We start from the raw sequence: 14,866 nt of genomic DNA on the forward strand, positions 1-14,866 counted from the left end.
CCCCCCCCCCCCCCCAACATGAAAACAACCTGTTATATCTTCACTTACTGATTTCACTGCCTACTATGGCTAATGCTCCCTTGAAAATTTCATGAAAGTTTTAGTTCATAAATTAATTTCAACCACAGCATGCAAAACCAACATAAGGTTCTTTGTACCAGATAGGTGCCACGAGGAGAAATGAGGATGAATTAGTCATATGGGATTACCTGTACTCTTCTTGACTGTTTCGGAAAGAATGCATATAATATCCCTGTATGTCCCAACATGGGACACTGGTATCTAATGCAAGTGAGACATGTTCCATGTGGAACGAGGACAGGGATAAAGGTTGCTCCTGGCATAGAAACTCCGGGTGGTGAAAAAAAGACTACAAAGTAGTCCCCGTCACTAGGAGTTTACTGCAGGGCATTGGACCTGCACTGAGGAGGTTATCCTATCCCAGTTGCTGTGTTGTCCCACCCAGGTAATAAAAAATTACATATTTTTGTCAATAATGTTTGCTTTTATGCTTGAAAATATGGCTGTATTTCCTTATAAAAATGGAAACTTTGAAGAGAGCAAGAAGAGATACATTTTAATCACTCCTGCCACCTTTGTCCCCAGTCTTGCTAAACAAGCTTCATTTGGACTTCTAACTAAATTGCAAGAATGGTGTCTGATTCCTGTTTGGTAATAATTGTCCCAAATTTAGTAATCTATGTACAGTTCTTGCAAGGCTGAAAGTTCCAGTGCAGCCTACATTTGCTAATTGTCTTTCGCGTTCATTATTTTTGTGTTGAAGTGGTTAATATGGGAGATAAGAGTGTCAGAATCACATTAGTTCTCTAGTCTTTGATTTGTTCCTCTTAGCTAATTGTACACCTTCCTCATGAAAATAAATGAGAATTTATTTTGAATTGAGGTTAAATGTATTAAAAGTCTCTAATGACATACTCTTACAAAACATTGCTTTCCAACAGATTGTGTTGCAAATGGCAAGGCAGGAGATTAATTTATTTTGCCACACAGCAGGTTACGGCAACCTCTAAACACAGTATGCAATATCAGACATTTTTAAAGAACAATAAAATTAAAATACGTGAGAAAAATTACCATTTTCACATGGAAGGCATTGTTATGGGTGCTGCCCTTTTGTGTTCATTAGATTAGCTACATTATTTGATTAAGATTCATTATTCATTAAAAAGGTAAGAAAAGAAAGAAAAAGAGAAAAGATTAGTATGATAAACCTGAGCTGAAACCTTTGTATTTAGGATGTGACTGAAGATAATCCTCAAGATTTACCTCAGGCAAACTTCTGTTGGTAACCCCTTCTCGCTTCTGTGCGCGCTGCTCTCGCCCCTGTCTTAGGTGGGTTGCAGGGATTATTAGGAGATGGCATTGCAGGATGGTAGGGAGCAGTGAGAGGCAGCAAACCTGAAACGGGCGCTTGACTCTGAGCTGTGCGTTACCTGCAGTGATCTAAACTCCTTCTCAGGCTTTACCAGCAGTGTTCTTCAGGTTCGTTCTAACTTTCTGTTGGGCAGATGGAAGTTGATGGTGGAATATCACCTTCATGTTAGAATACCACTGATGCGGAGTGCATGCTGTATTGGCTTGTGGTGTTAGAGAAGGAGAAGGCTGGGAGTAAAGCCTCTTAGCCTCTCAGGTAATTCTATGCATAGCATACTTGTGTCACACCTAAGTGCAGAAAACTACAGGTAAAGTTGTAGTCAGTATTAGTTTACACCATTGAGTAAATTCCCCATTGTATCTACTGGCTTTGCTTGCAGGATGTTTCATATGGCTTTCTATTTAGTTAGCTTAAATACTCCAGTAATAAATAACAAAAGAATTCCTTGCTGAAACACCTACCTATTCAAAGTGATGCAAACAGTCCGTGTTTTGTATTGAGTGCTATGGTTTTGAATCACAACTTTGATGCCTTGCAGATAAAATCTGCGATCAAATCAGCGATGCTGTACTAGATGCCCATCTCAAACAGGACCCGAATGCCAAGGTTGCTTGTGGTAAGTTGTTTGCTGCTTTGCTTTAAGTCATCACCCAGTCACCGTTCTTTTCTTATGATGTTTGCATAACGCTTGATGCTATCATTTGCTAACTCAATTTACTCTCAAAAAATTACATAAGAATTACAGTCTTCAAAAGAAGGAGAGATGAGAAGAAACGGTAAAAGTTTTTATAAAGACTGAAGCCTAAGCAGGCTGTAGAATGGTAGGAGTACCATTAAGTTAATTGGAGTTAATTATGTGTGTGGACTGAATTTTCCTGGGAGAAAGACTCGGCTTCATTACAGTGGATTTTTGAAAGAATATTTGAATGTTTTGTTGAAAAGTTCATTGACTGTATTTCATAAAGTACTAATTTTTCAGTCCAAGTCCTCATAACTGCTTGTGTTTTGAAATCTCTTCAGAAAGAGTTGTACCATCAACCCTCAGGTCATTACTCCAATTCATGTATTATGTAACTAAATCCCATCTTCAGATTCTTCCTCCTGGGACTGGAGGCAGGTTTTCAAAATATTTCATCACTGATGAGATTTATTTAGCCTCAGTATGTATCTTAGAGTGATTAAGGATTAAGTGGATTTAGGAATCACAGCTTAATGCTACATTTCCCTAAAATCTGTGCGTATCACTGCATCATGCCCAGTGTTTTGGCTTTCCCATTTGTAAGTTGGACATACTAGTCTTTTCCTTACTTTCAGACATATGGTGAATATGAAAAGAATTTGTTGTCGAAGGAGTTAATATTGCTAAAAATATGGGTAGAAAGGACTTATATACTGTATATACCCAGTAGATCTCTCAAAATCACCATCGTCACATAGTTATTTGTCGTAGTGGGCTGAGTTATTCTGCTGTTGCAATCCTGTTTTCATCTCTCTTTTCAGAGACAGTATGTAAGACAGGAATGGTGTTGCTCTGTGGGGAGATCACATCTCATGCTATTGTGGATTATCAACGAGTTGTCCGAGATGCAATTAGACATATTGGCTATGATGATTCAGCTAAAGGTTGGTGGAAAAACTCATGAAATCCTTGAAGAGCAAGCAATAGGCAACTGCAAAACAGGCCTGTCACCACTTCCATGTATGGGCTTTAGCAAGCCTGATAAAAACTGAATGTCCTGTGTGAAAGCTGCCTACATGGTGCTACGTGAATACACTTTCTGGCTTTATCCCAGTAAGTAGAAAAACCATCATATATTAGTTAAAACTGAAGGAGTAGGCAGAATATACTTTGAACTGTGGTATTAGGGCAGAGTAGTTAACTGCAACTTGAGCCACAGAACCTACCACTCCTCCAAACTTGTGAGAACTTGAATCTCGGTTATTAATGTGGCAAGCCGATTGATGCATCTTGGTGAGAAAGAGAGGGAAGAAGAAACCTAGTTCATTTCGTCACACCATCGTATATTTGTACTGTGGTAGCATCTAGAATTCCCAGGTGTAAAGCAGGTTCTCACTGTGCAAGGTGCTCTGTTAGCTCTGAACAACTCCTCCTACGCTGAGGAGTGTGCAGTCCAAATCCAGTTTGTGTAATGTACAAACGATAAAAAAGACAAAATGCTTCATATACCAGACACATTTAACTTTCTGATTTGCCACGTATCTGTTTATACATTACAAATATTCCAAGTACTCTGTTGCAGTGAAGTGTATCTTTTAAGAGCTTTCGGTTAAAAAAAGTTGTTTCCTGCAGTCCTTTAACGGCTATTGAATTTACAGGGAGATTGTGGTGGGAGAATATTATAGAAGCACAGCTGCAGATTACCTCCACCATCACGTAACAGCAGTGCTTTCAGAAAATGCTGGCAAATCTAATAGGTCGTAAGTCTCCTTTTTATCCTAACTGCCAAAAATGATAAGGCGAGATGCAGTGACCCAGTAAAAAACAATTTCTATGCAGAAGGAAAACAAAAAGCTAAGACAGACAACTGCACACAGAACTATAATTTTCTTCTCTACGTCGCGTATTTAAAAGAGGGCGAAGAGCATTCTTCAAACGGATCATATGCATATGGACATGTATATATGTTGTATTGCCTGAACATGAGTTTGGTCAGCAGCTGCCAGTAGCTACAGTTCTAGGAAAGGTTGGATTTGGAGAGAAGCAAGTTGCTATTAATATACCTAGGAACAGGTGGAAAATTGTGCCACAATATTCTGTAAGTCTTTCAATTTCTTTTTAAAAAAAAATTTCTTTTCCTTTTGGTCTTTGAAAGTAATGTAAATTGAATCCCCACTTCCAGATTTGCTGTGAGACTTGAATCTGTTTTTTTCTCTGTTTGTGGCTCTCACACAAACTCCCGTGAGAGATTTATGTACAGACACTGTTTTACATGTATTACAAATAATGTATGAGAGAGCAGAGCCTTCAGTTGCTGAAAACATCAGCTTCTAGGAATTTACGTAGAGGTTTTTAATACTATTTATTTGGGAGAGGCTGATTATTTACTTTTTTGACTAGATTTCTGCAGCTAACAATTCATAATCTGAATTGGCTTGGCACAGGGTGCCTGTGCAAGAGAAAACAAGCAGTAACAAGCAATAAAGGCAAGCCTGTATGCCCCAACCCCTCCCAAAAAAGGTTTCAAGTGCTGTGTTGACAAAAAAAATTAACTGAAAATAGCGGTTAGGTTGTGAGTTCTGAATGCGGTATCCGTCAGAATGAAAATTTTCTCATATGGTTCCATGTTACTTTCCTGAATTGTGACAGAAAAAGCTAACTTGCCGCTATTCTTTTTTCCAAATAGGTTTTGACTACAAGACTTGTAATGTCTTAGTGGCGCTGGAACAGCAGTCACCTGATATTGCCCAAGGTGTTCATCTACACAGGGATGAAGAGGATGTTGGTGCTGGAGATCAGGTAGGTACGACGTCACATCTAAAACATCAAAGCTGTTTGAGTGGAAAGTTTGCCCCATCTCGTAGCCCTATTTCCTAAATCAAAACCCATGTGAAGATTTCCACACTTCCATCTTGGGCTAGCCCAGAATAAAAACCATACTTTTATTAAAACAGTTGGGAGTTCTTTGAGGGCAGACTTTTGCCTGGTGTTTGTTACAGCACTCCGTGCAAGTCAGGAGAGCTCTGGCAGTTTGTAGTAGCTGAGGATGTGTCCTTTAGAACTTAGCAAAGGTTTTTTGCTTATGATTTCATGTTTTTGTTGAGTAGCTTTAGATTCATTAGACCATTCATCTTGCAGCCAGACTTGTCTTGTGAGATGGAATAAACAAAGGATCTTTTCATTTTGACAGAGCTCTTGAGATTTTACGCAGCAAAAAATTAGGGGGTTTCAACTGTCTGCAGCATTAGTACAATGAAGGCAAATACGCCAGAATACTTTCAATTCTGTCTTATTTCCCAGAGGCAGCTGTTGTAATAGGTGTTCCACATAATTAAGGCTGTCCAAGCTGCATTTCTATGAGCTAAATAACACATGTAGGTAATTATGGTGTGTTCCCAAGAGAAAGATGCTAACATAAAAACTCCATAATCTGACTGATGCCAGTATGAGCGAGTTTAACATTTACAGTCGTTATCATTAGTAGTAATATCTAGTTTATAACAGTGCCGTTGAGAACCATAAGTGGAGATATCAGAGGCCAGGAGCCAAGCTAATATTGTTCAAAAAGCCCTTGAGGACTAAATTAAAATGCTTTTATGCTGTCACGGGGACATAATACTACATAAGATGAAAAGATACCTGACTTTCTTTGGCACTTTGATGGCCTCCCTTCCCGTTGTATCAAAGTACCTTCCTGTCTTTATTTTTTTTGTATCACAACATACACTGGATAAGGAGAAAGAAAATGCTGCTAACTCTATTCAACAAGTAATGTTCTGATGCAGGGAACGTGACTGAATAACACTAGAAGCTGTGACTAGAAGTGTGTGGCGCTGCAAATCTGAAGCAGGTGCCTTAGACTGTTGAACGGTACCTCCTTTATGTAGGATTCAAATCCCATTCCACTGAAATGTCAGATCTGAGCTGCAGTATACGCTGCAGCTTCTACAACCTGTCCAGGCTAACGATAACACCTTTCCTATGACAGAATAGTCCTGAAATTGTTTTGCTCAAACAGATTTCCTTTCCTAGGAAAGAACCTGATTTTTTTTCGCAGAAATGTCTCTGTTTCTGCCCAGGTTTCCAGCTCAACATGTAAACCTTCAGGCTTTCAGTGAAAAATTCTAGGAACGTGGTTTGTTTCTCATTGCACTATAACATGTTGGAGCCTGATCTGAGTTTAAGCTTCTTGGACTGTAATGTAAAGTAGTAGAAAGTATACCTGAGGGTACTGTTTACTCTTTGCTTCAGATGAAATCTCGTTGCCTTTGGTTGTGGTGCTTTTAGCAGTGACTGAAGTATCTCTTCTCCTCCTGTAGGGTTTGATGTTTGGTTATGCAACAGATGAGACGGAAGAATGTATGCCTCTAACAATTATTCTTGCTCATAAACTGAATGCCAGGTTAGCAGAGCTGAGGCGTAATGGAGAACTTCCTTGGCTGAGGCCTGACTCTAAAACACAGGTAAATACTAATTTCATTCCAGTTTTTTCTGTTTTACTAACACAATAGCATTCCAGTCACTTATGGATAGTCCAGATAGTTGAAAACTGCCACTTTTTCATTTCCAGAAATCTTAAATATTTTTAAAGACAGCAATTGAAGGTGTTCAGAGTATCAGGATAACCTACAAGTAGCAGATAAAGCATTTCCACTGCTTATGATACCGTCTCCTTACAGGTTAACCTGTAGCAGAGTGCTAGGAGCACTTAACCACCTACCAGTCAAGAAACATTTAACGTTTAACATTTGTATTTAGGGATTCGGGCTGGCTTTTTTGAAGATGCACTGAGAAGGTAAATTTCTGAGGCTTGGGAGCTTAGCTGGAAATCCCAACTGAAAGACCCATTTTGGACAATTTCATAGAAAATCAGATCGTCCATACTGGGTCTCTGGTTTTTTTCTCACCACTGCAAAAACGAAGAATGAGGAAGTAGGCTTCATTTCTCATACCTTGGCAACAACGTGAGCAGTGATCGTTGTCATGTCAGCGTTGACATTTTGCCACAATTTTGCTCTTGGAATAGCATAGCATGACATTTGGTGTAGGCAGTAATATATTCTATAGCAACTTTGTTTTTTTCTTCCTCCCTTTCCCTGTTCTATTCAGGTCACGGTTCAGTACATCCAGGAGAATGGAGCAGTCATCCCAGTGCGTGTGCACACCATTGTGATATCTGTGCAGCACGATGAAACTATTTCGCTGGAGACTATGCGCAGAACCCTGAAGGATCGTGTGATTCAAGCTGTTGTCCCCGCAAAATACTTGGATGAGAAAACTATTTATCACCTTCAACCTAGTGGACGTTTTGTTATTGGAGGGCCTCAGGTTTGTGTTGTATTATTTTGGTGCTTTTATCAGCTTGCCTTTGCCACTGTCTTAAAAGAAATGCTCAGCTTTTTGGCATGGCCGTCCTAAGGCGTGAGAAGCAAGCTGTCTAGTGGAAGTTTTAGCTGCAGTTGTACGTGGGAGAAGCACCCAGGGTTTCACGTGCTGTATTCCAAAGTAACCTTTGAGGGCACGGTTCTATCATACATGCGTTGAGACTAGGCAGGCAGGTTGAGCTGAATCTTACATTGCGTGTGGAACGTACAGCCCAGCTCTGGGTTTCCTCAAACCCTCTCGAGTCCAGCACCGAGTGAGACACGCGATCCTTTCTCATGGAGAGCATGCCTTCCAGAGAGATGGGCAAGAGAAGGCAAGAGAAGGTTTACTTCTCTTGCAGTGAACCTGGTTTGCAGATCTGCACAGTTCGCACTGTTCTGCCTGACACCAACGAGAGCCGAAGGTGTTCGTCCGTTCTGAAAAATCAGCCCCTGATAGTCTTCTCCTGGTGAGAAAATAAATGGTGCTTTTGCTTTATCTAGGCAATGCAGGAGCTGGGATTTATAATTTGATCCTGCGCTCACAGAAGTCAGGCAGAACTTCCGCTCTCTGTAGCATCAGGTCTTTTGAGATTTAGCTCTTGAAAACAAATTCACCATTCCCAATATTATAGTCTTCAGTTCCCTTCACAACTGTCACAGCAAAATTCCAAAGCTCCTTCGTGAAATTAGGTCCAATTTTACAACAAATCCAAGTAGACATTGTTTTTCCTTTGCTGTTCAAATTAATTCATTTACTGGAATTTGCCAGAATTATTTTTAAGGTGCTGTGTCTTTTTTACATTAGTGCCATGGAACAGGCACGAAGGTGTTGAGATTAATCATTATAATAATGATTATACAAAAAATATATTTTTGTGTAGTTGCATTGGTTGTATCACTGTAATTTTGTGTATCATTGACATCCTAGACTACGGACAAATGGAGAGGCAAACTTGAGCTGTAACTTGGAGCAAACGAACCAATGCAGCAATCATAGCTACTTGCAAAAACAAGGCTACACATATGAAAATTTTCAGGTGTGCACTGAACTGCACCCATTTAAAAATATAATAGAATTACATTTGGTAAGCTGACCAGGAACAGCTTTTCTACTCTTGCGGTGGAACTGTATTGCTTATGTTTGCACATACAAACACAGGCACGTTGCAGTGTATGTTTGCAGCCTTTTAAACCTGGGATAAGATTGCTTTGTGTGGGTCAATCTGCCTGTGTGTCCGTGGCCTTAAAACTGCTATCATCGCTTGTGCAACTTACAATAGCATTGCAGCAACCAGAAAATAACTATTTCTTTCCTTGTCTTTTATGTCTTGAACTTTCTGATTACTTTTCATAAGAGTATTACTCAGTTTTACTTTTAACAACGCTAGCTATGGAAGGCTGTCTTAATCTCCAGCTCAGTTCATCTAAGGAAGACGCACGTATTTCACTTGGGTATTTTCGCCTTATGTTTTTGAGCACGGTGGTACCTTGAATTCTGGCTATGGCAAAATTAGTAATTTTGCTGCTATCACCGTTTTCCCAACAGCAACACCCGCTGGTACTGTGAGGACATTACAGCTCGTCGCAAAAGTGACTTCCACACGCTTTACAAAGGCATTTGTGCTCTTTCAGCACCTTTAGAAGTTAGAGAGGTGTTTTTTTCCTTTCACCTGTCCATTTCTCTTCCTCTCACTCGGTCCTGCAGTCAAGTCATGATGGCACACAAGGTGTTCTCGTTGCAACTGTCTGTGCCATCAGAAATTAAGGTTTGAGTCAAGCAGAAGAACCCCAGGAGGACAGGATCCTTTAGACAAGCTCAGCTATCTGCAATTCAGATTTACATCCCACTGCTTTCTTAGTAGAATGGAACAAACAGTGCCAAAGGTTTTCTTCTGTGTGTATGCACAGTCTTTCTAAGAAAAACTTTGACTCTCCACTTGTGTTTGCTGTGCAAACATTCCAGTAGTTGAATTTTACTGACATGATATTCTGTAGACAAAGCATTTCAAACCTGCCTGCACAGGTGGAGACTGAATTTCAAATTTGACCATGTTTCCATTCACACCAGAAGGCTTAAGCATTTAGTAAATCGGGGCGTCAGACAATTAGTCAGGTACTGATCAGCTAACCAAGATCAAATGAAAATATCAAGTACTTGTGAGGAGCAATCAGGATAGCTGGGTAGGCAGCTAGAAGGTTACCTGCGCTTCCTTATTTAATATTTTAGAATATTCATCTATAAGTATTTGTTCTGAGAAAGAAGTAATCCTTCTTTCCCAATGACCTATAACTGCCTACTACTCCATACCCATTGTGTATAGTTTAAATTAGACTATAAATATTTTGGGGTTGGAAATGTGTTTTTAGTCCATATTTGTATGACAGTCTCTGTAATGATACTGCACTGGAAGTGTTGGGTGCCAGGCTCCATGCAACAGTGTATGAGGTAGCACTGGCATACCTTTCAATAGTACATACAAAAAAAGACGTCTACTATTTAATAGTCACACAATTTCAGATTTTGATCAAAAGATATGAAAGCCTGCTTTTAAAATTTTTTCGTTAACAGTGTAAGATCTCTCAATTGTTCCTATACGGCACGTAGTGTGTTAGCAATATTCTGTATTCAGTTTGGATGTGGTAGATAAGCAACTTCTAAACTAAAGTTCCCATATTGTCTGGAATATTTACTTTTGAAACAGGCAGTGCATGCTCTAGCTATCCGGGTGTAAACCTGTCTGCTTGACTACCAAACGCTATTCGTGAATGGCTTGTCTTATGAATCTGGCTTTAAAGAACATTTACAGCCACCATTGTAGCTCGGTGAGACAGATTCATTCCGTCAGCTGCCCCACAGCAATCCATATGTGGTGAACTTACTTACATGTTGTTGTAGCCTTCTGAAGGATGCATAGCCTCGTTTGAGACTTATATTAAAAGGGATCGTAAAATGGACAAATTCTTTTACTGATTCAGGGTGATGCTGGTGTTACTGGTCGAAAGATCATTGTGGATACTTACGGTGGCTGGGGAGCCCATGGAGGTGGTGCCTTTTCTGGCAAAGACTATACGAAGGTGGACCGATCAGCTGCGTACGCAGCCCGTTGGGTGGCCAAGTCTCTTGTGAAAGCGGGGCTCTGTCGCCGTGTTCTCGTTCAGGTATGGTTTGCTATGAATGCTGCTTTTCTCAAAAAGATTTTTCCTTTTCAGCTTTACCTTGAATACACATCGTACGAGACACTGTCGTAGAAGCAGTCTTGGTGATGGCTTGGGGTTGAAGAAAGGAAGACCTTGATGTGCTTGGTTCAAGACCGCTGTAATGTCACTAATAGCCCATCAGCTTCTTGAAGCTGGAACTTTTCGTTTAGCTTTCATTTTATTGGCTGTTTTTCTGGACATTTATTGAGCCCTCAGTCCTCTGATGCTTACTGTCATGGAAATGAGCATGGGGTGACTGGATAACGGGGAAGAAAGTTATCCAGAGACCTCAGCATTTTCAAAGTTTTCTCTTTTTTTCTACAAATACAGGTTGTGCACATATGGGAAGTGAAGGAGAGGCCTTAGTTTTCCTAAGACGGTTCATGAATGAATGCTTTCTTCTGTTGCACACTGTTGCCCACTGAGGTGCCGTGTTTATTTGCTAACTGTAGTGTCTTTTTTGCCGTAGGTTTCTTATGCCATTGGGGTAGCTCATCCACTGTCCATTTCACTGTTCACTTACGGAACTTCCCAAAAAACAGAGAAAGAGCTGCTGGACATTGTGCACAAAAACTTTGATCTTCGGCCTGGAGTCATTGTCAGGTATAGAAACACACAAAAAGGAAAATATTTTGGCGATCACATCCTAGAAATGATTTCTTGCAAAACCATTAGATGTTACAATGTAAGAGTCCGCCTCTTGATGAACTAGCATGGCATTGTTCCATGCAGTACAAAAGAGACTTTCTCTCGTTCCGTCACTCTGTCAGTCTTCACAGTTGATACTTTTTATGGATCTACCAGTGTGCCATATCTTCTAAGATAATAGATGTACTTTTTGAGTTTCATATGAAGCATATACTTTCAGCATTTGACCTTATATGGTATGTGGAATGCAAATAAAATAATTTTTGTATTCCAAGAATTTTAAGTTACTTTACTGTGAAAAAGGATATGTTTTGTTTTACAAAAGGAATTGAAGGTTATTTCATCTTTTCCATTAAAATTAATAATTCTCAATAATAAGGACTTTTCCTGTAGCCCTAAAGTACTTCACGTTTAAGTTTTGTTTTCACTTTTATGGACGTGTTCACTGGTATGCTTGCATCTCCAGAATATGCGTGCTTGACTAAGGGTGTGAAATGGATGTCAGCATCAGGATTGTAATGGTAGCTATCATGAAGTATCAGAACGTGAAGAATTTTCTCCTGTTTTTGTCATACACACAGGGATTTGGACCTAAAAAAGCCCATTTACCAGAAGACTGCATGTTATGGTCACTTTGGAAGAAATGAATTCTCATGGGAGGTGCCAAAAAAACTTGTGTTTTGACACTAGCAGTCACCCTTTAAAAACAGAAAGGAAGAGAAGTCCACTAATGATGAGGATGCTTCCAAAAATCAAATTTGACAGCTTTGTATTCAACAAAAGGAATTTTAGATTTTAAATGGAAAGAAAGAAAAGGATATTTTCTTGGAAATTGATTTTTTTAACCCTCAGTGTCTTTCATTATCTAAGATATAAAGGACAGAGTCGGTTTTTTTAATCAGCATAAGACAACAAAATACAGTTTACTTTTTATTGCTGCTCTGTTGGTTCTTTTGATAAAGGCAAAGTATGACTCAGGTACGCAAACCAATGGCTGAACCTCAAACCTTTCATGGGCAAAGGCAAAGACGACTTTCCCAATTCTGACTAAGGATCAGCAGATCTCTTGCTTCTAATTAGACAATGGGAAATTCTGGGGTCCAATTTCCTTACTGGAGCTAGCACTGCATACAGCTGGGGGTTGCTTTGATGGGAGAAGGCTGAATATCACGTAACTGTATCTCGGCCTCTTTTGTAGAAGATGTTAACATATATGTAATATTTAAATCACCTTCACTGGGTATGTGCTGTTAATGTTGTGTTTCAATTACGTATGTTTTTGAAACGTAAGTGTTCACCTATAAAACAACAATCATTGAATAAAAAGCTTTTTCCTACCATGTATGTAAACGTGCCTCTTTTTCTATTTTTTTTAATGTTGCAGTATAATGGTCCATCTCAACTCAGCCTCTTCTACTCTTGCAGGATTTTAGTTTGCCAACACAATTGAATGTTATTAGATTTTGGAGTTGTGATATGAATTTATCTTTCACCACATGTGTGACCACTGTTTAGTCCTTGTGATTAACAGAAACTTGGTGAAAAGGTACTAGATTTTTATTGTTAACTCTTAGGTTTGTGCTATACGGTATTCTCTCGTAATTTTTGCTCCCAGATGTTAGGTTTATTGCACGGCTTACTAGGTTTGATGTCATTCTGGAATAAAATAAAGTGCATAGAAATAACTGCAAAACATCAACAAATATATATATAGCATGAGGTTAAAATTTGGACCGCTACCCTGTCCATCAGTCTCTCGCCGAAGAACTAGCCGCTAGATGGCTGTGTGTCCCGCGGCTGTGGGAGCAAGTCTGTGCAGAAAGCGTGTCCCTGTTTGTGCCAGTACTCGGCTACTAAGTCTGGGTACCGGTACCCTGTTACTCCTGCTGGAGACAGTGACAGCCTCTCCTTCTGACAGCTCAAGGTAGCTGGTGTGCGCGGGGGATTGGCCATGGCCTAGCCGGAGGACAGGGATGTTTCTGTGCTGGTGTGCTATATCTGTGTCATAGAAAGTGACAAAGTACTTTTTGCAAAGGACTGTGGACTAATCCTGGGTTTGTTTAAGCTGGGGGGATGTGAGATCACCTCCAACCTCTGTGGCCAGTTTCGTTTGTCAATAGGCAACAAGGATGAACTTAATCCTGCAATACCAGGCTTATCTATGTATGGCCCCCAAGAGTCACCTAATCCTAGCTTTGTGGTTTAAGCAGCAGCCTGTTAGATCTTCTACACTGGAGAAATGCTGCCACCCCATGTTTCTCTCCTAACTAAATTCCTTTGTACAGTGTCTCCCGAACAGACGTTGAGGTGGAAAGAGAGTGCCTGACTGTGATGATCATTAAAGAAAAGTTGCCGTTCATTCTCTTCAGGTACATCACAAACACAACTTTCATCTGTTCAAGCCAGAAGTTTATCCACTTTATTAATTACGCTAATGTGCTGTATGTACTGTGTAAGTTGAGACAAACAAGTAGCAGGTTTATGTGTAGCTCCTGATCTCCTGAGGGCTTAGAGCATTAATCAATGGTCCTTGTTGGACACCCGGATACATTTTGGCAGGAAAATACCTTGAAATGCAGCGCATCTTAAAGAATGTATTGGCAAACGTTTCCCAGAGACTGGTTCCCCAGCAGCATACTGCTCATCTTGCAAGGAAGAAGGTTGTTGTGTGTGTCAGCCTCAAAACTGTAAACTGTTTGGAGCCAGGTCCTGTTGGTCTGGCTGCCTAGAAACATCAACCTTGGCCTTCATTATTAAAACTTGTTTTGCTAATGAATTTTTACCTATCTGTAATGTACACAAAGGCATTTTACTAATGATAAGGAACTCACCATTCATGCTGCCACAGAACTGTTTTGTGGAAGTGTTACAGTCCCCCACACACCTGTTTATCAAGACGTCCCTGAGATGGCGTAAGAAGGCACAGCTTTGTTAATGCAACGGAGGCCTCGCCATTGGCTTCACTGCTCCAGGATCTCCTGGTCATAATGTGTCATAACTAGCAGAAGCAAGCGGATGAAAAATAAATAGAAAGAAACCTGAAGAAGTTCTGTATAAATAAATGTGTTGCATAATGTAACATGAAAGCAGAATGTCCCTGTCTCAACAAAAACAAACATCTGCAGACAAAATGAACAGTTCTGCTCTGGCGGTGACAATAACAACCATTACAGAGTTTGCTGGAGAGGGAGAGTGTGTCTGTCTAGCTGGTTTGGTGGGCAGGCGAGGTCGTAGAATCATAGAATGGTTTGGGTTGGAAGGGACCTCTAAAGGTCATCTAGTCCAACCCCCCCGCAATAAGCAGGGACATCCTCAACTAGATCAGGTTGCTCAGAGCCCCGTCCAACCTGACCTGGAATGTTTCCAGGGATGGGGCATCCACACCTCTCTGGGCAACCTGGGCCAGTGCTTCACCACCCTCAGCGCAAAACATTTCTTCCTTAGATCTAGTCTCAATCTACCCCCCTTTAGTTTAAAGCCATTCCCCCTTGTCCTGTCGCAACAGGCCCTGCTAAAAAGTTTGCCCCCATCTTTTTTAGAAGCCCCCTTGAAGTACTGAAAGGCTGCAATAAGGTCTCC

At 40.3% G+C, this 14,866-nt stretch overlaps 1 protein-coding gene across 1 annotated transcript in view; it reads left to right on the plus strand.

Annotated features, from left to right (window-relative positions):
- The window catches only part of MAT1A (methionine adenosyltransferase I, alpha), an 18,273-nt gene extending 5,647 nt beyond the window's left edge, over window positions 1–12,626 (plus strand). Inside the window, exons 2-9 of the mRNA XM_009332681.1 lie at window positions 1,935–2,012; window positions 2,897–3,019; window positions 4,762–4,874; window positions 6,395–6,538; window positions 7,185–7,403; window positions 10,418–10,600; window positions 11,109–11,242; window positions 11,869–12,626. Coding sequence (XP_009330956.1) covers window positions 1,935–2,012; window positions 2,897–3,019; window positions 4,762–4,874; window positions 6,395–6,538; window positions 7,185–7,403; window positions 10,418–10,600; window positions 11,109–11,242; window positions 11,869–11,971 — 1,097 coding nt within the window. The 3' untranslated portion in view covers window positions 11,972–12,626. The remainder of the gene's footprint in view (window positions 1–1,934; window positions 2,013–2,896; window positions 3,020–4,761; window positions 4,875–6,394; window positions 6,539–7,184; window positions 7,404–10,417; window positions 10,601–11,108; window positions 11,243–11,868) is intronic.
- The last annotated feature ends 2,240 nt before the right edge of the window (window positions 12,627–14,866 follow it).

This window comes from Pygoscelis adeliae, unplaced genomic scaffold, assembly GCF_000699105.1.
Source record: "Pygoscelis adeliae isolate BGI_AS28 unplaced genomic scaffold, ASM69910v1 Scaffold269, whole genome shotgun sequence".
NCBI classification, from domain to species: domain Eukaryota; kingdom Metazoa; phylum Chordata; class Aves; order Sphenisciformes; family Spheniscidae; genus Pygoscelis; species Pygoscelis adeliae.